This window comes from Rutidosis leptorrhynchoides, chromosome 10 (assembly GCF_046630445.1).
Source record: "Rutidosis leptorrhynchoides isolate AG116_Rl617_1_P2 chromosome 10, CSIRO_AGI_Rlap_v1, whole genome shotgun sequence".
Taxonomy (NCBI): domain Eukaryota; kingdom Viridiplantae; phylum Streptophyta; class Magnoliopsida; order Asterales; family Asteraceae; genus Rutidosis; species Rutidosis leptorrhynchoides.
Genome location: NC_092342.1, coordinates 343,610,067 through 343,633,498, shown reverse-complemented (window position 1 = coordinate 343,633,498; position 23,432 = coordinate 343,610,067). Strand labels below are relative to the sequence as shown.

The following is a 23,432-nucleotide window of genomic DNA, read 5'->3' as shown; positions in this document are numbered from 1 at the left end:
TGGGATGAGGGTGAAAAGAAAATTTAAATAATAAGAAAAGAAATAAAATAAAAAGACCAAATTACCCTCACATGCTTTGCACATGACTGAACAAACGGCTGAAATTGACGAGGGATGCACAAAAAAAAGAAAAAGGACAGGGAGTCAAAATTGATGTAAAGTTCAGGGACGAGGAATGAAATTTTTTCTAAATATAAACTAGGAAGTGGCCGTTGGCCCACTTCGTTGGGCCAGAAAATTTGAACATACTAAACGAAGTTTGCAAAAAAAAAAAAAATTACTGTAGCGGTACTATAGTAAACGAAGCTGAAAAATTACTGTAGCGGTACTGTAGCAAACGAAGTTTTAAAAAAGTTACTGTAGCAGGTACTGTAGCGGTACTGTTCATTCGTGCCGATTGTTATGTATATTGTAAATGTAAATGTAAATGTAAATAAATAAATAAATAATACTCCGTAAATAAATAAAAATACGCTGTAGTAAATAAATACCATGTGGGAGCCATCTTCATCGGTAAGAATGGAATCGTAGTCGCAGCAACTGCCCTATACTGTTTTCAAGTCCGTTCAAATTCAACGCTTTTATTCAACGCAAAAAATAAAATCCATCTACATTTTCTAGATTCGAGCTCGAAAATTAGCAATTCAATTCTTCCGAAGAATTAGGGTTTGTTATTTTTCCTCCACTAATTCTTACTTATACTTAATTTCTTCTTCTGGTTTGCAATTACTCTTTCCTGTTTGAATCACAATACCTACAATGATTTCCGATACATAAATCTGAATGCGTATACGATTCTATAAACAATAATTTTAGATCATTGTATTGATTTATTGTGCAGATCTTGTTTCTGATTTGTGAAATTTTCGTTGAATTTGTTTCTGCGATTATGTGTAGCTTTTGTAGTTGAATAGTTAAATTAATTAAATTATTTAAATTAATTAAAGTAGCATATGCTTAATTGTTAATTGGGGATTAAACTGTGATTTGCTTCTGTTAGCTCCAGAGTTGGTTATAATAGTGTACATATATATTTAATTATAAAACAGTATAGGTTGAGCAACTAGTCCATTACTTTAAAGTGATAATGAGAGTATCTTCCTGTCAAGTTATTAAACTCGATGAACTCTAAATTCGATTGCACACAAGTTATAATTAGTAATGTAGTAGTATTTTATTCATCGATACATGGTGATTTTATTACTTAGATTCTGACAGTATAAATTTGTTTTGCAATGGAACAGAGCATTTGAGATTTGTAAAAGATGACGTGGTTTAGGGCCGGATCTTGTATATCGAAGCTTGCGATCAGGAGAACGATAACACAGAGTGGTTCATATGCAGCAAGGACACGTGTTTTTCCTTCAGAAGGTCGATGTTTTCATACAACTGTGTTCAAGTCTAAAGCACAATCTGCACCTGTCCCTCGAGCGGTCCCGCTTTCTCGGTTGACCGATAGCTTCTTAGATGGAACCAGCAGTGTCTACCTTGAAGAGCTTCAAAGAGCTTGGGAGAATGATCCGAACAGCGTTGATGAGTCATGGGACAATTTCTTCAAGAACTTTGTTGGTCAGGCTGCTACATCACCAGGTATATCTGGTCAAACGATTCAAGAGAGTATGCGATTGTTGTTGCTAGTTAGAGCATATCAAGTTTATGGCCACATGAAAGCCAAAATTGATCCGTTAGGTCTGGAAAAAAGGGAAGTTCCTGATGATTTAGATCCTGCTTTTTATGGATTTACTGAAGCTGATTTGGATCGTGAGTTTTTTCTTGGTGTATGGAGGATGTCTGGTTTCTTGTCTGAGAATCGACCCGTGCAAACACTTAGGTCAATATTGACCAGGCTTGACCAAGCTTATTCTGGAAGTATTGGTTACGAGTACATGCACATTGCTGATCGTGAACGATGTAATTGGTTGAGAGATAGAATTGAGACCCCAACCCCGACTCAATACAATAGTGAACGGCGTGAGGTTATTCTTGATAGACTCATTTGGAGTACTCAATTTGAGAACTTTTTAGCTACCAAATGGACGGCTGCTAAAAGATTTGGACTTGAAGGCGGGGAAACTTTAATCCCAGGCATGAAAGAGATGTTTGACCGGTCAGCAGATCTCGGTGTTGAAAGCATTGTTATTGGAATGTCTCACAGAGGACGGTTAAACGTTTTAGGTAACGTTGTTAGGAAGCCGTTAAGGCAAATTTTCAGTGAATTTAGTGGTGGTACGAAGCCAGTTGATGAAGTCGGGCTATATACTGGAACCGGTGATGTAAAGTATCATTTAGGAACATCGTATGACCGCCCGACACGAGGCGGAAAACGGATCCATTTGTCTTTGGTTGCAAACCCGAGTCATTTAGAAGCTGTTGACCCTGTCGTGATTGGGAAAACTAGGGCAAAACAGTATTACTCGAACGATACAGATAGGACGAAGAACATGGGTATTTTGATTCATGGGGATGGAAGTTTTGCAGGGCAAGGTGTAGTGTACGAGACTTTGCATTTGAGTGGTCTTCCAAATTATACTACAGGTGGGACTATTCATATTGTAGTGAACAATCAAGTTGCATTCACTACGGATCCACAATCAGGAAGATCTTCACAGTATTGTACGGATGTCGCTAAAGCTTTGAACGCTCCAATATTTCATGTGAATGGTGATGATGTGGAAGCTGTTGTTCATGCTTGTGAGCTGGCAGCTGAGTGGCGCCAGACGTTTCATTCAGATGTTGTTGTTGATATTGTCTGTTATAGAAGATTTGGTCATAATGAAATTGATGAACCTTCATTTACTCAACCCAAAATGTACAAGGTTAGTTCTCTTTGGCAACAAGCTTTCGGACTTTAACTTTTACAAAAAAGCTCCCTGTTTTTCACATTATACTTTGCTATAAGTCTTTTTTTTATTGTTCTGGATAATGTCTTATTTCACCATAAAGGTTCTTGCTTTTAAGTTTTTCAAAGTTACTTGTTTTTACAGATAATCAGGAATCATCCTTCATCCATAGAAATCTACCAGAAGAAGCTTCTAGAAACAGGACAAGCGACTAAAGAAGATATTGATAGAATACAAAGCAAGGTTACTGCAATCCTAAATGAAGAATTCCTTGCTAGCAAGGATTATGTCCCTCAAAGAAGAGACTGGCTTTCAGCTTACTGGACTGGATTTAAGTCCCCTGAACAGCTTTCACGTATTCGTAACACAGGGTACGTTTTTTCTTATTTTAGTTACTCAGATAAAGCTTGTCGCTTGGCCTCACTTAAAAGTGTATTTTTTTTTTTTTTTTTTCTGCAGGGTCAAACCAGAGATCTTGAAAAATGTTGGGAAAGCAATTACAACTCTTCCAGAAACTTTTAAGCCTCATAGAGCTGTTAAGAAGATATTTGCAGATCGTTTTAAGATGATCGAGACTGGTGAGGGTGTTGATTGGGCAGTTGCAGAAGCCCTTGCATTTGCAACGTTATTGGTGGAAGGAAATCATGTGAGATTGAGTGGTCAAGATGTCGAAAGAGGTACTTTTAGTCATAGGCACTCTATTGTTCACGACCAGGAAACAGGGGAGCGTTACTGTCCATTGGATCATGTAATGATGAATCAAAATGAGGAAATGTTTACTGTAAGCAACAGGTAATCGCAAATCTTTATAACGACATAAAATAATGCATTATAACACTGTTTTTTTTTATCATAAAGACCACCTCTGTTCAACACGTGTAGCATTCAACATGTTTCTGACTATCACAATTGTGTAATAGTTCGCTTTCAGAGTTTGGTGTCCTGGGATTTGAATTGGGCTACTCTATGGAAAACCCTAATTCGCTTGTGTTGTGGGAAGCTCAATTTGGGGATTTTTCAAATGGAGCTCAGGTGATATTTGACCAATTTTTGAGCAGTGGAGAGGCTAAATGGCTGCGCCAGACAGGATTAGTTGTGTTACTACCTCATGGTTATGATGGTCAGGGCCCTGAACACTCAAGTGCAAGACTGGAACGTTTTCTTCAGGTAAAACATAACCCAAATCGACCCTTTTATATGTTAATGGGTCAAAGTTGCAACCTTTACTCTCTTATATCAGCTTTTAACTATACTACTACATAACATGGTAGTTTGTATCTTTATTGACAAGATCTACCTTGTAAAATCTAATGACAGATGAGTGATGATAATCCATTTGTTATACCGGAGATGGAACCAACCCTTCGCAATCAAATTCAAACATGCAATATGCAGATTGTTAATGTTACAACGCCAGCTAATTATTTCCATGTGCTGCGTCGTCAGGTTAGTATATTTTTATTTTTATAGAATCTACTAAAAGATTAATGAGATAAACCCTTCATACATTTTATTCTTGTATTTCAGTTGCATAGGGAGTTCCGTAAGCCGCTTATTGTGATGTCACCAAAGAATTTGCTTCGTCACAAAGAGTGCAAGTCAAATTTATCAGAGTTTGATGATGTTCAAGGTCACCCTGGTTTTGACAAACAAGGGACTAGGTTCAAGCGACTCATCAAGGATCAGAATGACCACTCAGATCTTGAAGAAGGAATTAGACGTTTAGTTCTTTGCTCCGGAAAGGTTTGTAATCAATATATGGATCGTTGTTATAAGTTATTCTGTATAAGTATCAGTATTAGATCATCCATTTTGCATCCTTTGCACTTTTATCCTTCCTTTTGCTTAAGTGATGCTGGGATTTTGTAGGTTTATTACGAACTTGATGAGCAGAGGAAGTCAGTTGATGGTAAAGACATTGCAATCTGTCGCGTTGAACAACTTTGCCCATTCCCGTATGACCTCATCCAGCGAGAGCTAAAGCGTTATCCAAGTAAGTTCAAACTTCCAATGATATAAGGCTGGTAGACATGGCCACTGACCACCTGTAACCCGTTTACCTATGAATGGGTCAATCTAGGATTTTCTAACTTAAGGATATACTGCCCCCGGATTTGATTTGGTAACTAACTAGATTACGACCTAGACTGCGACCCAGACTACGACTAACTAGACTGCGACCAGCTTGAGACAGGACTGCGTCAGTTTGCAAGGCTACAATCAGGATGCCAAAATTACCAAACATTTTCCTATTTTTTAGGGTCTATTACAGGCTCCGGTCCTGATTTCTAGCTGGGATATCAAATACAAAGCTATTAAGTATAAAAATCTCGTCGTGAATCGACTCAAATGAGGGATATCACCACTTTAAAATGTATATTTTAGGCGAACTCACGTATCATTTGGAAAATAGTTGGCTTGTATTGTATGTGACATCTGTAGTTTCATAAAGCATTGTTGGTCTCAATTCTCTACCAGTATGCATAAGCTATTTCGACAAAATTACCCCATAACATGTTCTATGAATCATCGATCACATTCTTGATTTCTTTTACAACACATATGCACATAAGAACAGTTATCGCATATGCATCCACTTCATGAATCTATATTATCCGGTATTTAATCAGAGTTGATTCGCGTAATCATGTCTAGACTTGGCAATCTTACTGTGTTTTTTTACAATCATGCATTAAAGAATTTCAAAGATTTTTTTGAGCACATCACATTTGACCGATATACTCTTTTTTGCCCAATTTTTCAGATGCAGAAGTTGTGTGGTGCCAGGAGGAGCCAATGAATATGGGAGCCTACAGTTACGTTTCCCCACGCCTTGCTACCGCCATGAAGGCACTCGATAGAGGTACTATCGATGATGTCAAGTACGTAGGTCGTGCTCCATCTGCTGCAACTGCAACTGGTTTCTACACAGTTCATGGGAGAGAACAGTCAGAACTCGTGCAGAAAGCCCTGCAGCCAGAACCCGTCACCAGCCCTGCACTTTGTTAGAGCCTGTATTCCGGTACGAATAACAAGCTTTGTTTTAGATTTTGACCCATTAACTTGTGAATAGGCTGAACAGGTAAAAAAATCTATCTTGTAAAAGGACAGGTCAAATGGGTTGAGGTTGACATGTTTTCAGTTTATCTGATATTAGATTGAGGTTTATGATCATTTTGACAGTAATAAGTTCATTCATTTGCAGGGGTTTCACTTAATCGGAGTGCTGGTGTGGCATATTTTTTTAATAATTTAAACTGGTTACAGGCATAATGGCAACATTACGCGTAAAATAACAACATATAAATGTTCAGGTGGAGATTAATATACATTGCGCCATTGTAAAAGGACAGGTCAAATGGGTTGAGGTTGACATGTTTTCAGTTTATCTGATATTAGATTGAGGTTTATGATCATTTTGACAGTAATAAGTTCATTCATTTGCAGGGGTTTCACTTAGTCGGAGTGCTGGTGTGGCATATTTATTTAATAATTTAAACTGGTTACAGGCGTAATGGCAACATTACGCGTAAAATAACAACATATAAATGTTCAGGTGGAGATCAATATACATTGCGCCATGGGTTCATGGCATGTAAGTACTTTTATATTATTTTTTGACGAATAATTTGCTTTGATAATCTTGTTGACCACACTGTAATGCAATTCATGTTCATTTGATTTGAAGTGATATATTTTTACTATAGCTTTAACTTAGGAGCTGTTTGCTTTGAATTTCCTTTATTCATTCTATGTGGATCTTATTCTTTCTATCTTACATACTCGTATAATCTCAATTGAAGGAGACCTGTAATAAGATATTGTTTATATGTATCATACATACATCAACCTTTTATTTCTTCATAACTTATGTTTCTTAAAAGATGATATGAGCTCATGAGTCAAGTTGATTAAACAATTTGTCAGTGGCGAACGTAGGATAAAACTCGAATGGGTCACATACTATAAAATAGTGGCGAATATTAATGGTCAATATTATACAACTATAAATTTAAAAAAACATATGAGGTCATATAAATGTATTTATTGGTGTCGTATACCATTGCTATATGTACGAAGATTCACCATTTGTCACAAGCAATGGGGACGTAACCAAGGTGAACAAACTACCCGGACACAAAGGCTCTGATTCTTGGTAACTTAGAACCATATGAGGTCTTATAAATGTATTTATTGGTGTCGTATACCATTGCTATGTACAAAGATTCGCCACTTGTCACAACCGATGGGGATGTAACCAAGGTACCAAGGTGAACAAACTACCCAGACACAAAGGCTTGGATTCTTGGTACCTTGGCAGCTTTTGTCACAACCGGTGGGAATGTATTTATTGGTGTCATATACCATTTACCGAGTAAAAAAGCAAAATTGCATTTTCCATTGTGATGAGGAGCAGCGGCGGAACTTGAACTCGGATACAGGTGGTGCGGGTGTAAAATTTTTGTAAATTTTTCATAGCCAGCAGGGACGAACACTAAAAAAACCTTATTTTTTAGTAAATTTTTTTCTTTTTTTTTTAGTGTAAAAATTTTTGTTCCGTAAAATTCAGGGTGGACGGACACCACCTTTGGATACACAAAGAACCGCCACTGATGAGGAGTATATCTTTTTTATTGGAATTTTTCTGTAAGTTCAGACTACTATTCTTAGGTTTGCTGTTTTTTAAGTTTATTTTGTTAAATTTATTGTTAAGACTATTACATAAACTTTGTTTAAATTGTACTTAAGGAAGGCTTTATATGTGGCAAATTGATAAAATATGTAGCTATTAGCCATAACGCTTAAAGTAAAACACGAATAAGTAAAAGTATTGGTGAAGATGACATAAATAGATAATATATTAGGAAAGATAGAATGTAAAATATAATTTATCAAAAAAACTTGAAGAAGGAAGAAGAAGTGGGTGGGGTAGTTGTATATATGTTGGCTAAACCAAAGAGCACAAAAAGAACCAAACCTAGAATATGCCCAGAACCTTATCACCCTTTTTCTTTGCTGCTTTTTAAAAGTCATTTTACTTTGAAAATTCAAGCATCTTTCATAATATGCCCTTATATCCTGACCCATGACCCATTCTTTATTTGATATTTTCTTGCATGATGGAATCAACATCTTGCAACTCTCATCATTAGTCAATGTAATTATAAATTATCTCACTTAACTTTTTAGCTAGCAAATTCTCGCATTGTCTTCACCTTATTAACTTTAGCAATTGATATTCATATATATATTTTATTTATATAAATAAAATTAAAAGAATCTACAATCTAAAATTTTACGTAGTTAATATTCTCATTTTTTGTTTTATATGTTTCATTATATTGATTGACGTTAAACTTTGTGTTGTATCTCATGTGGTAGTGGTCTGACTCTCTTAACGAGAGATCAGAAGTTCGACTCCCGTGGGATGCATCATTGCAAACAAGGTTGTCCCTTTACCTTTGAATTTCAATTAAAGGTGCCTTCGGCACATCGCGTTGCGAAGAAAGTGAGAGAGACGGGTTTTATTGCTCATAGGGGTGTGCATTACACGGTTTCGCCCATGAAACCGACCGAACTAAATAAGGTTGTCCCTTTACCTTTGAATTCCAATTAAAGGTGCCTTCGGCACATCACGTTGCGAAGAAAGTGGGAGAGGCGAGTTTTATTGCTCATGCCCTCGGATTGAGCCGAGTTTCTCCTAAACACCAGTTGATGGCCGGCTATACAATTGCGAGAGATGAACGTGTGATGTTTAAGTCACCGCGTGATCCCCTACTCATGTTCAAAAAAAAAGGAAAATGATAAGTTTTGTTGAAATAAATGATACACTGATGCAATGAAAAGTTAATAAAAAAAAAAAGTCACTAGCTAAATTGATAAAATCTATTAAAACTACAATTAATTAATTAAAGTACAATTATATACTACTTGCCTAACTACAATTAAAGAGATCTAGTAGCTTCATTTTGAAGCCAAGTAGAGGACCATGAGCAACCGTCATTTTCTGCTCCCACAACAAGAATATAACTAAAAAATATTCTCTAGTCCAGAATATGCTTTCCCCTTTTTCCGCATATTCTCCCCTCTTCTAACCCCTTCATTCTTCATCTTATTGTATTTCAATTCAATTTATTATACATATATATACTCCCTATTTTCACTTATTATTTCTCTTTATTACACATACACATTATCAAACCTCCAATCAATTTCACAAATTCTCATTCAATCAAATCAATAATGAAATTCGGAAAGAGTTTAAACAATCAGATCGAAGAAACATTACCTGAATGGAGAGACAAGTTTTTATCATACAAAGAATTGAAAAAACGCTTGAAGCTCATTAAACCACAACAGAAATCAGGTGATAATAATAATAATGATGTTGATTGTAATCCACCGGCGAAGAGAACGCGGATCACCGGCAATGAATCTACGGTGGCCGGTGGTGGTGAGATGTCGGCTGAAGAAATTGATTTCGTTGAGTTGTTGGAACAGGAAGTTGAGAAATTCAATTCGTTCTTCGTTGAGAAAGAAGAAGAGTATATTATTAAATTGAAGGTATTATCAATTACTCCGTATCAATTTATTAATTATTGATTTGTTTATCAGTAATTTGTGATGACATAGATCTGTTTGATTAATTCATATCATTTGATTTTAAAATATTAATGATGATATGGATATTAATATTACTTTATGTTGCTACTCTTAAAGATATTATTTCTTAAGAAATTCTAACTTGCATGGAATATTATGAGTTTTTGTTTGGGTGTTTGAAAAGGGGACTTCACTAGTTCATTTAGACTATAGTGGTTTTTGTCTTGTAATAAGATTTTTTTTTTTTATGTTCTACTACTAAAAATGACCCTTGAGTACTTTCAAGGGGTGGATATAATGGCTCCCTTTTCCATATCTATTCCATACAAGAGTCAATTTAAAAAAGTCAAAGTCAGACCATCAGTTTGAAGTCAATCTTTCGTAACTATATCTGGTTTTGATCAACAGGAATTGCAGGATAGTGTAATGAATGCCAAGGATTTAGACGAAGAGATGATCAAGATACGAAAAGAAATAGTTGATTTTCATGGAGAGATGGTTTTATTAGAGAATTATAGTGCTCTTAATTACACAGGTTACTAATCTTTCTCAAATACTTCAATCATTTTATTATTAATTCCAAAGTTAGAATTTTATCATTGACTTTATTAAGTTTGTTTTAAACAGGAATAGTAAAGATATTGAAGAAGTACGATAAAAGAACCGGAGCTCTCCTTCGTTTACCTTTCATTCAAAAAGTTCTACAAGAACCATTCTTCACCACAGATTTACTTTACAAGCTTGTAAAGGAGTGTGAAGCTATGCTCGACCGCCACTTCCCGCTAACTGAACTGCCAGCTTCATTTGATGAAGCTGGCGGTGATAGTGGCGGTGGTGATGGTGGTGGTGAGGGACCCACCACCAGTGCAGCCGCCAACGAGGGATCTTCAAAAGCTAAAGAACTTGCTGAGCTCGAATACATGAAGAGCTTGTACACAAAGAGCACCATTTCGGCCTTGAGGGCTTTAAAAGAAATTAGAAGTAAGAGTTCTACGGTTAGTGTGTTCTCGTTGCCGCCTATGCAAGTAAGTGGAATAGATGAAACTTGGAATAAACTTCCTCTTCATGAACAACTAGCAAAATAATATGCGTATAGGGGTACGTGTGATCTGTTTTACATGTTTTTATTGAAATGCATCAATCGGTGCTTTGTGTTAGATGCTAACAGAGGAGAGGATGTAAAATACAAAGATGATGATGATGATGATGATGATTAACCACAAGATTTTTGTTGCTTTTGTCTTTTCTGTAAAACCTTTAAAGGCTACCCTTATTTCTGCATGTTTGTATAATAAATAGGGTTATTCTTATGGAGTATTATTGAAGATTAAAGATTATTATTATTAAAGATTAAAGTTAGTATTCTGATATTAGCAATCCATTTGAATGGCAATTTTGAACTTTCACACAGGAGGACCCCTATGTCATCTTTGATTGCTTTACTTCCCGACCCAGTAATGGGCTATATGATTAAATCATCTTATGAAAATACTTAAATTGGCTCTCTGGGTAATGGGTCAAAGTAACTCTGGGAGTAAATTGAATCCTTGATTAAGATCCATTAGACTTGTACTAACGCAGCATTAGTTAACAAACGTGAGTCAGTTTCTGACGCCATTAACCATGCGTCAATTTCTGAAGCCACTTCCGTCAGTTGCATTTTTGACGATACAAGTTTGGTGCGTGAAATTATGTTGAGCCAATCACAGATTTTTACCATTTTATATTTATATTTAATTTATTTTTTCCCACCCAATTTCCAATCAGATTTTACCACCTCATCTTTCAAATATTTGACACTAAAACTTGACATTTTGGGTTAACGGAGGTCAAGTACAGTCACAGTCAAAAATCCACTTTTTCACCAAAAAGTGCAAAATCTGACTTTGACATTACAGTCAGGGTCGGAAACAGTCTTAATGTTGGTTGTTGGTGTCCAGCTGGTGCACTGTAATTGGTTGAAATATTCAAAACCTGGTCAGAACGTTGTGGTCAGACATACCCAAAATAGTCGAGAATAGGAACACATGAAGTCTCAAGGATTTATTTTTAACGAGAAAATAGAGATAAGAGATTAAGCTAAAGCACAGACGAAATACACTGATTCCAATCCTCTCTGTTTCTGGAAATTACTTAAGAGAAAGAAATTAAATATCCAGGTTGAAGGGTAAGAAACAAAAAGTTCTCCTGGTCAAATGGGTCAAAAGTTGCCCAAAGTAAAAGTTTTATGCATAAATCATCCTAAATCAGTCATAAATATTAGATTAATTAATATCGTTCTTGAAACAATAACATATATAGTCAAATTTGGCAGAATAAATCTAACTATTTATATACTAATTGGAACAAAGAACATTTTAGTCGAGCTGACCATATAATATAAACTATTATAATCATATTTGAATGAGTAGTTGCTTATCAGAGCATGATATAATATAATATTAAAATAGGTCAAGCTGCAAATCTTGCTAAGTATGCCAACAACATGATTCATCTGTTCCATTGCCAAATCATTAGCACCATAAACATCCTGGGCGAAGAATTTGTTATAAAAACCGGTTGTAATTTGATAATCCATGATTGTGTCTTGAATCGTGAATCACTTTCCTAATTAAGTATTTCGACCCTTACAAGCCTTGGTTGCACAAAATTTCAATTAAGATAAGACAATAAATCAATTTGATTGTAGGCAAGAACAAATCAAATCAGAGTATTATTGAGAATGTGAATTTTCTCTGTATTTCGTATGAAAACATATATCTGTTTTCCTGGAGGGAAAAATGGTTAAATCTGGTTACCAAACAAATGGGTACAACCATTCGTTTTGACGGGAAAAACCATTAGGATGTGAGTTTTGGTAATATTGTATAGTACCCAAATTTTTTGGGTCGGGGTGCTGCTCGGCGACCCTTGTTTAGTAAACTCTTACGGGTGTGCACTCAATACTCTCCGAACCCATTATTAAGTATTACTAGAAAAAGAAAACTCATGCTTTCAAGTAAATCGTAATTACCTAAAAATGATTGTTAGATAACACTAAAATCACCATAAGAAATTTGACCGAAAAGTGGTTGATGCCCTTTGACAAAGTCAACAAGTTAAAGGACAAAAGTACAAACCAATATTTTAAAAGGTAACTTGGATTTAATGAGAAAGAAGACGAATCTCACAAAACCTGTGGACAGTTTTATTCTTCAACTCTAGTAAACTCTATTTTAATAGGTAACGTGTTATTCACCACAACAATTTTTGACCATCCCGTTAACATATGGAGTTGAGAAAGAGTAGTTGCTAAACTGTATTTCTTACTTCGTTTAGTTCAACTTCACTGCCAAAGGAACACAGCCAAATGGTGGTTTTTGTAGCAGATATGTTCAGTTTATAAACAATCTAAGATAGAAAATCTTTATATGTCATTGGTATTGGTTTCAAAAAGATAATAATTTAACTCTCCGCATATAGATGCGGCTGTTAAAATTCTACATTATCGGTTTCGAACAAGGAGGCCTATTACAGAAGGTATAGATGATATGATAAGGAACATTATTGAATAACAGAATCCCCGTATATTTACCTTTTTCTGTGGCTTATCCTTCAGGTTTATGAGGAATGAATATATCATATGAGGCCTTAGAAAATGTGTTTGCAGCGCCTGGTTGTAATCAGCCCAGCAACAACGTTACATGTATATATTTTGACAGCTGTCTAAGGTTCTAAAGGTTACTACCTCCTCCATACGATTCATAAACAATTGTGGCAACTAAAATAACAGCAATAAATTCACAAACCTTAAAAAGAAGGAAGTGGATTACAGAATGCAACATGAAACAAAAACTAATAACAACCATTCACCAGAACAACCATTAATATATCATTAGTTACATCACAACTCAATATTGCAACAAAGTGTTATAGTAATTCATAGTTCGCAAATCAAAATTCATGCATACATGAAATGAAAGCTAATAACAACCATTCACCTCAAATTCTGTGCCACGGAATACAAGACTTTTTAAAATTTTGTTTGTGGGTTATATGTAACAAGATCATAATGACTTATAACTTGTTTGATCAGGTTTGTCCGTGTCTCGTGAAGTTGAGCACTTCTATTATTATATTATGCATCTAGGTGAACCCTCCATCATTCAGAATTAGTATTTGAAAAGTCTATCCCCTGGCTTTGTGTTTACCTCCTCACAGTTTGTTGTTAGCCTAGTGACATTATGATCACCCATAAGAGGATTGTTGTGATCCCAGATTCCAGTGACATTATGCTCACCCACAAGAAAAACGTATCCACAAATGTAGAATATTTGAGAACAAACGCATATTGAGGGTATCAAGAAGGAATTGTGTTGAAGAAAAAGTCTCCTTTGTAATGTCGAAGAAAAACGCTATATGTCATGAGTAAAATTCTACAACACGAGTGTTTCTTTGCATCAAATGCAACTATTCGACGCCCTAAACGTCATCATCAGACGTTCTACATCGTGCACAACACCTTGAATTAAATGCACCTTTCAGCGCACTATAAGGCATAATTAGAGTTCTACATCACGCACAACAAATTGCGCGCAATATAGAACTGGGGGAACTTAATGATGCACATAGCTGCACATCTATATGCGCTGTATCAGATCAGCACGCGTCACCCCACATAAATCGCGTGAGATCATATCTTATACTGACTAGCGTGCAATCTTGTCACACTTTAACAAAGAACTCACAAACATTGATCGCGCAGTTCGAACATAGCGCCATATTAGGAAACGGATAAGGCTAGAAAGGTACTATGGTGACACTAAAGAAGAAAGGACACTCGTGGTAGCACGATGCGATCCTGACATTGCAGGATGGACAGAAAAGGACAGCAGGATATAAAGGGGACAACACTAAGATAATGACAGCACCAAAATGAAGCAAGTCAAAAGAAAGTGGGAGGAAAATAGTGACAAGGGTCACCAATACAACAACAACAACAATCACAATCACAATCGCAACAACTATCACAACAACCGCAACATCAATCGCAACAACAACAATCGCAATCCCAACAACAACTACAACAACTGTCCCAACAACAATAACAACCACAACAATCCCAACAACAATCTCAATAACAACAATGGCAACAACAATCAGAAAATTCCATGCAATAGGTGTGAAGGATATCATCCGGGTAAATACTGTGGGGTAGTATGTACCAAATGTAATAGAAAGGTCATGGTGCGACGAAGTGTGAAGCTTACGGACCAGTGGTTAAAGGAACAAATAATGCCCACATTACTTGTTTTGGATGCGGAAAGAAGGGCCACTACAAAACTATGTGCCCAAATCAGGATCATAATAATGGGAAAAACCGTGGAAGAGTCTTCAACATTAATGCGGTAGAAGCGCAGGAAGACCCGGAGCTTGTTATGGGTACGTTTCTTATTAGCGATAAACCTGCTTATGTTTTATTTGGTTCGGGTGCGGATAGAAGCTATATGAGTAGAGATTTTTGTGCCAAATTAAGTTGTCCATTAACGCCTTTGGATAATAAATTTTTACTCGAATTAGTAAACGGTAAATTAATTACAGCAGATAAAATATGTCGGAATCGAGAAATTAAACTGGTTGGCGAAATGTTTAAGATTAATTTAATACAAGTAGAGTTAGGGAGTTTTGATGTGATAATTGGTATGGACTGGTTGAAAAAGGAGAGAGCAGAGGTCGTATGTTACAAAAATGCGATTCGCATTGTACGCGAAAAAGGAAAACCTTTAATGGTGTACGGAGAAAAGGGCAACACAAAGTTAAATCTTATTAGTAACCTGAAGGCACAAAAACTAATAAGAAAAGGTTGCTATGCCGTTCTAGCACACGTCGAGAAAATCAATTCCGAAGAAAAGAACATCAATGATGTTCCTGTCGCAAAAGAATTTCCCGATGTATTTCCGAAAGAATTATCAGGACTACCTCCACATTGATCTGTTGAATTTCAAATAGATCTTGTACTAGGGGCTGCACCGATAGCTCGTGCTCCTTAAGGACTCGCACCCAGTGAAATGAAGGAACTACAAAGACAATTACAAGAACTTTTAGAGTGTGATTTCATTCTACCAAGCACATCACCGTGGGGAGCTCCTGTTTTGTTTGTCAAAAAGAAGGATGGTACATTCAGCTTATGTATCGACTACCGAGAGTTGAACAAACTTACCATCAAGAACCGGTACCCACTACCAAGAATCAACGACTTATTTGATCAACTACAAGGCTCGTCGGTTTATTCGAAGATTGATTTACGTTCCGGGTATCATCAAATGCGGGTGAAGGAGGAAGATATTCCAAAGACTGCTTTTAGAACGCGTTACGGTCATTATGAGTTCATGGTTATGCCGTTTGGATTGACTAACTCACCAGCTGTGTTCATGGACCTCATGAACCGAGTGTGTGGACCATATCTTGACAAGTTTGTCATTGTTTTCATCAATGACATACTTATTTACTCAAAGAATAATCAAGAGCACGAAGAGCATTTAAGAAAAGTGCTAGAATTGTTGAGGAAGGAAAAATTGTACGCTAAGTTTTCAAAGTGTGCATTTTGGTTGAAAGAAGTTCAATTCCTCGGACACGTAGTGAACAAAGAAGGTATTCAGGTTGATCCGTCAAAGATTGAAACCGTTAAAAATTGGGAAACCCCGAAAACTCCAAAGCATATACGCCAATTTTTAAGATTGGCTGGTTACTACAGAAGATTCATTCAAGATTTTTCCCAAATAGCGAAACCCTTAACTGCATTAATGCATAAAGGGAAAAAATTTGAATGGAAGGATGAGCAAGAGAAAGCGTTTCAATTGTTGAAGATAAAGCTAACTACGGCACCTATATTGTCATTGCCTGAAGGGAATGATGATTTTGTGATTTATTGTGATGCCTCAAAACAAGGCCTCGGTTGTGTATTAATGCAACGAACGAAGGTAATTGCTTATGCGTCTAGACAATTGAAGATTCACGAGCAAAATTATACGACTCACGATTTGGAATTAGGCGCTGTTGTTTTTGCATTAAAAACGTGGAGGCATTACTTATATGGGGTTAAAAGTATCATATATACCGATCACAAAAGTCTCCAACATATATTTAATCAGAAACAACTGAACATGAGGCAACGTAGGTGGATTGAGTTGTTGAATGATTACGACTTTGAGATTCGTTACCACCCGGGGAAGGCAAATGTGGTAGCCGACGCCTTGAGTAGAAAGGACAGGGAACCTATTCGAGTAAAAGCTATGAATATAATTATTCATACTAACCTTACTACTCGAATAAATGAGGCGCAACAAGGAGTTGTGAAAGAAGGGAATTTGAAGAATGAAATACCTAAAGGATCGGAAACATCTTAATATTCGAGAAGATGGAACCCGGTATAGGGCTGAAAGAATTTGAGTACTAAAGTTTGGAGATACGAGAGAAATGGTACTTAGAGAAGCACATAAAACCAGATATTCAATACATCCCGGAGCGGGAAAGATGTACCGAGATCTCAAGAAACACTTTTGGTGGCCGGGTATGAAAGCCGATATTGCTACATATGTAGGAGAATGCTTGACTTGTTCTAAAGTTAAAGCTGAACATCAAAAACCATCAGGTCTACTTCAACAACCAGAAATCCTGAAATGGAAATGGGAAAACATTACCATGGATTTCATTACTAAATTGCCAAGGACTGCAAGTGGTTATGATACAATTTGGGTAATAGTCGATCGTCTTACCAAGTCAGCACACTTTCTACCAATGAGGGAAGATGATAAAATGGAAAAGTTGGCATGACTATACTTGAAAGAAGTTGTCTCCAGACATGGAATACCAGTCTCTATTATCTCTGATAGGGATAGCAGATTTGTTTCAAGATTTTGGCAGACGTTACAACAAGCATTGGGGACTCGTCTAGACATGAGTACTGCCTATCATCCACAAACTGATAAGCAGAGTGAAAGGACGATACAAACGCTTGAAGACATGCTACGAGCATGTGTTATTGATTTTGGAAATGGTTGGGATCGACATCTACCGTTAGCAGATTTTCATACAACAACAGTTACCACTCGAGTATTGAGGCGGCACCGTTCGAGGCACTTTATGGTAGAAAGTGCAGGTCTCCGATTTATTGGAGCGAGGTGGGGGATAGACAAATTACGGGTCCAGAAATTATCCAAGAAACTACCGAGAAAATCATTCAAATTCAACAACGGTTGAAAACCGCTCAGAATCGGCAAAAGAGCTATACGGACATTAGAAGAAAAGATTTAGAGTTTGAAATTGGTAACATGGTCATGCTTAAGGTATTTGGAGAGGCATTGTTCATTTTGGAAAACGGGGGAAGCTAAACCCGAGATACATTGGGCCATTCAAGATTATTGACCGTGTTGGACCAGTAGTTTACCGACTCGAATTACCTCAACAACTCGCTAGCGTACATAATACCTTCCACGTCTCGAATCTGAAGAAATGCTTAGTTAAAGAAGATCTCACTATCCCATTAGACGAGATTAAAATTAACGAAAAACTACAATTTGTTGAAGAACCCGTCGAAATAATGGATCGTGAGGTTAAAGGACTTAAGCAAAATAAAATACCAATCGTTAAAATCCGATGGACTGCTTGTAGGGGACCCGAGTTCACCTGGAAATGTGAATATCAGATGAAGAAGAAATACCCGCACTTATTTCCAGATGATGCGTCAACACCTCCATCTACTTAAAATTTCGGGACGAAATTTATTTAATGGGTAGGTACTGTAGTGACCCGAACTTTTCCATGATTATGTATTATATGAGATTAATATTTACATGAATAAATGTTTCCAACATGTTAAGCTATCAAACTTGTTAAGACTTGATTAATTGAAACGGATTTTGTGTTAACCTTTGGCCACCCAGTTTGTCCGATGATTCACGAATGTTATAACTTGTATATGACATGATAATATATATATATATATGAACATATATATATGTGTAACATGATGAAATTATATTTAAGTATCTTGTTATGTATACTAACAACAAACTATATACATAAAACAAGACTACTAACTTAAGGAATTCAAAACGATATTTATATGTAACGATTATTGTTGTAATAATGTCTTAATTTTTATATATCATATTAAGATATATTAATACACTATGTTATCATGATAACATAACAATTTAGAATCTCATTAAGTACATTAACAACGGGATTAATTACATGTAACGTGATCGTTAACTTAAGGTTTCAAAACAACACATGCATGTAACGACTAACGATGATTTATTGACACAATTAAAATGTATATATATGTAGTGTATTAAGATGTATTAATACACTTTTGAAAGACTTCAAGACATATATCAAAATACTTCTACTTAACAAAAATTCATACAATTGCATTCCCATTCATTTTCATCAACAATTCTAGTCATACAGTATTCATACCCATATTATACACAGCTTCTAGACATACTTACTATGGGTATATACCAATAAGAAGTAGCATGGGATTCCACTCTTGATTATGTCATGCATGACTAATCAAGTTTAACTTCTACCATGAACTAGTCAACCAACTAGAACACCTTTTAACCCCACTCACCACTTACCACTCATCATTCACTCAATTTCATTCCAATTTTCTTTCCAATTCTCTCTCAAAACACACACACTCCTCCATGAACGTCTAAACTACTATTTTTCCAGCAAGAAATTATCAAATACAAGCTTTAGTTATTATCTATAATCATCATACAAACAACCACTCAAGAACACTTCGAAAACCCTTTCAAGTTTGCTAGATTACTCTCAATCTTGTAAATCCATTCCAAGTAATCATCCAAGATCAAGAAACCTTTGTTATTTACAGTAGGTTATCTTTCTTGTTCAAGGTAATATTCATATTCAAGCTTTGATTCGATTTCTATAACTATAACTATCTTAATTCGAGTAATAATCTTACTTGAACTTGTTTTTGTGTCATGATTCTACTTCAAGAACTTCCAAGCCATCAAAATCCTTTGAAGCTCAAGTTATTTTTTCATCATTTCCAGTAGGATTACCTACTATACTTGAGGTAGTAATGATGTTCATAACATCGTTCGATTCATACTTATAGAATCATCTTATTCGAAGATTATAAATTGTAATCACTAGAACATAGTTTAGTTAATTCTAAACTTGTTCGCAAACAAAGTTAATCCTTCTGACTTGACTTTTAAAAACAACCTAATACATGTTTTATATCTATATGATATGCTAACTTAATGATTTAAAACTTAGAAACACGAAGAACACCGTAAAACCGGACATACGCCGTTGTAGTAAAACCGGGGACTGTTTTGGGTTGGAAAAATAAAAACTATCTTAACCTTTGATTTAAAAGTTTTTCTTCTGGTAAAATGATATTTCTTATGAACATGAAACTATATCCAAAAATCATGGTTAAACTCAAAGTGGAAGTATGATTTTCAAAATGGTCATCAAGATGTCGTTCTTTCGACGGATATGACTACCTCTTTTAAAAACGACTTGTAACCTGTAAATCCGACTATAAACCATCACTTTTTCTGTTTAGTTTCATAAATTTCAGTTCGTTATGAAACCATAGCCATTTGATTCACTCAAAATGGATTTATAACGAAGAAATTATGGGTAAAACAAAATTGGTTAAAATTACTAGTTTTAGCTACAAAAGTTTTTTTACCAAATCTATACTAACCATATCTTAACTAACTTATTCTATATTATATATATATATATATATATATATATATATTTATATATATATATATATATATATATATATATATATATATATATATATATATATATATATATATATATATATATATATATATATATATATATATATATATATATATATATATAAAATATACCTTGATAGACCATAGACACGTATACAATGTTTTGACATATCTTATTGACATCATCTATATATATTATTTTGGAATAACCATAAGACACTATATGCGATAATGCTCGAGTTAGCATATAATGGGTCGAGGTTGATTCTAAAATAATATATATACCTTGAGTTGTGATTGAGTCTGAGACATGTATACACTGGGTCGTGGATTGATTCAAGATAATATGCATATATTTATTTATTTATGTACTACTAATTGTGGACTACTAACGTTGGAATGCTAACTTAACAACTTAAATCGTTAACACGTAATAAAATATGATATGAATATATTTCTATCATACTTAGATATATGTATATATTTGTTATAGGTTCGTGAATCGACCCGTGGCCAAGTCTTTTTCCGACGAAGTAAAAATCTGTGAAAGTGAGTTATAGTCCCACTTTTAATATCTAATAATTTTGGGATGAGAATACATGCAGTTTTCTAAATGATTTACAAAATAGACACAAGTAATCGAAACTACATTCTATGTTGAATTATCGAACCGAATATGCCCCTTTTTAGCTTGGTAGCCTAAGAATTGGTGTTTATTATAATTGCCACCAATTGACGCGAATCCTAAAGATAGATCTATTTGGCCCAAAAAGCCTCATCAGGGTTACGGATGCTTTAGTACCTCGATTTATCATGTCCGATGAGAGTCCCGAAATGATGGGGATATTCTATATGCATCTTGTTAAGGTCGGTTACTAGGTGTTCATCATATGAATGATATTTTATGCAGATTGCATGTTATTGAAAAATAAAATCTTGTGGTCTATTGTTACAATTTGATATATATATATATATATATATATATATATATATATATATATATATATATATATATATATATATATATATATATATAGGTTAAACCTATAACTCACCAACATTTTTGTTGACATTTTAAGCATGTTATTCTCAGGTGATTATTAAGAACTTCCGCTGTTGCATGCTAAATTAAGGACAAGATTTGGAGTCAGCATGCTTGTATGTTAATGTTTAAAGTAAAACTGCATTCGAAAAATAAATTGGTGTAATATATTATTGTAACCCATTATGTAATGGACGTGTGTAAACGTTGTACTTTAGATTACCATTATTTGGTAATTGTGACGATCGCTCTAAATCCATATGGACGAACACGACATTCATCGATTTCATTGCGAGGTATTTGACCTCTATATGATACGTTTTGTAAACATTGCATTCTTTTGAAAAGGCACAACATTGCATTCTTTTGGTGTTTATTATAATTGCCACCAATTGACGCGAATCCTAAAGATAGATCTATTTGGCCCAAAAAGCCTCATCAGGGTTACGGATGCTTTAGTACCTCAATTTATCATGTCCGATGAGAGTCCCGAAATGATGGGGATATTCTATATGCATCTTGTTAAGGTCGGTTACTAGGTGTTCATCATATGAATGATATTTTATGCAGATTGCATGTTATTGAAAAATAAAATCTTGTGGTCTATTGTTACAATTTGATATATATATATATATATATATATATAGGTTAAACCTATAACTCACCAACATTTTTGTTGACATTTTAAGCATGTTATTCTCAGGTGATTATTAAGAGCTTCCGCTGTTGCATGCTAAATTAAGGACAAGATTTGGAGTCAGCATGCTTGTATGTTAATGTTTAAAGTAAAACTGCATTCGAAAAATAAATTGGTGTAATATATTATTGTAACCCATTATGTAATGGACGTGTGTAAACGTTGTACTTTAGATTACCATTATTTGGTAATTGTGACGATCGCTCTAAATCCATATGGACGAACACGACATTCATCGATTTCATTGCGAGGTATTTGACCTCTATATGATACGTTTTGTAAACATTGCATTCTTTTGAAAAGAATCCAACATTGCATTCTTTTGGTGTTTATTATAATTGCCACCAATTGACGCGAATCCTAAAGATAGATCTATTTGGCCCAAAAAGCCTCATCAGGGTTACGGATGCTTTAGTACCTCAATTTATCATGTCCGATGAGAGTCCCGAAATGATGGGGATATTCTATATGCATCTTGTTAAGGTCGGTTACTAGGTGTTCATCATATGAATGATATTTTATGCAGATTGCATGTTATTGAAAAATAAAATCTTGTGGTCTATTGTTACAATTTGATATATATATATATATATATATATATATATATATATATATATATATATATATATATATATATATATATATAGGTTAAACCTATAACTCACCAACATTTTTGTTGACATTTTAAGCATGTTATTCTCAGGTGATTATTAAGAGCTTCCGCTGTTGCATGCTAAATTAAGGACAAGATTTGGAGTCAGCATGCTTGTATGTTAATGTTTAAAGTAAAACTGCATTCGAAAAATAAATTGGTGTAATATATTATTGTAACCCATTATGTAATGGACGTGTGTAAACGTTGTACTTTAGATTACCATTATTTGGTAATTGTGACGATCGCTCTAAATCCATATGGACGAACACGACATTCATCGATTTCATTGCGAGGTATTTGACCTCTATATGATACGTTTTGTAAACATTGCATTCTTTTGAAAAGGCACACCATAAATGAATATTTAAATCAAAGGTTTTCGACATCTGATGATTTCTACATATAGACAATCACCGTAAATAAGTTTACAATAGTACTTCCATTGACAATGCAGTCAAAATAAGATACATGGTGATGATTTGGTGAATGCAACGTTTCCTTGATAAATATGCCATGTAAGACTCCATGCACATAGCTTGTCTAACATATAAGTAAATAGCGGAAGACTTCTAGGAACCTGAGAATAAACATGCTAACAAGTGTCAACACAAAGGTTGGTGAGTTCATAGTTTTAGTGTTTCGCATAATCTGTATATAAAAGTGGATCACAAGATTTCAGTTGTTTCATCCAGAAACGTTTATCAAAATATTCTACAAAAATTGAGCACCCTGGTAACTAAACTTAACGTATATATAATTTGTACCCTTTGTATAATCATCTTAATAATACACGCAAACCAACGTGTACGCT

At 35.0% G+C, this 23,432-nt stretch overlaps 2 protein-coding genes across 5 annotated transcripts; both read left to right on the top strand.

Annotated features, from left to right (window-relative positions):
- The first annotated feature begins 525 nt into the window (after positions 1 to 525).
- Positions 526 to 6,523, top strand: LOC139873509 (uncharacterized). 4 transcript variants are annotated; one of them, XR_011767363.1, is made up of 10 exons: positions 526 to 666; positions 1,245 to 2,816; positions 2,985 to 3,211; positions 3,300 to 3,632; positions 3,761 to 4,007; positions 4,158 to 4,286; positions 4,368 to 4,583; positions 4,710 to 4,833; positions 5,605 to 6,208; positions 6,288 to 6,523. XR_011767363.1 is itself a non-coding variant. In XM_071861437.1 (10 exons), the coding sequence occupies exons 2-9, from the start codon at positions 1,266 to 1,268 to the stop codon at positions 5,847 to 5,849; spliced, it is 3,072 nt and encodes a 1,023-aa protein (XP_071717538.1). In that variant the 5' UTR covers positions 526 to 666; positions 1,245 to 1,265; the 3' UTR covers positions 5,850 to 5,862; positions 6,288 to 6,523. The 4 variants fall into 4 exon arrangements, 3 of the variants coding, with proteins under 3 accessions (XP_071717538.1, XP_071717537.1, XP_071717536.1); XM_071861437.1 differs by having other exon boundaries at positions 5,605 to 5,862; XM_071861436.1 differs by having other exon boundaries at positions 5,605 to 5,862; positions 6,046 to 6,523.
- A 2,316-nt stretch (positions 6,524 to 8,839) lies between these two features.
- LOC139872397 (SPX domain-containing protein 1-like) lies at positions 8,840 to 10,792 on the top strand. The gene is made up of 3 exons (XM_071860263.1): positions 8,840 to 9,404; positions 9,852 to 9,978; positions 10,071 to 10,792. The coding sequence occupies exons 1-3, from the start codon at positions 9,084 to 9,086 to the stop codon at positions 10,526 to 10,528; spliced, it is 906 nt and encodes a 301-aa protein (XP_071716364.1). The 5' UTR covers positions 8,840 to 9,083; the 3' UTR covers positions 10,529 to 10,792.
- The last annotated feature ends 12,640 nt before the right edge of the window (positions 10,793 to 23,432 follow it).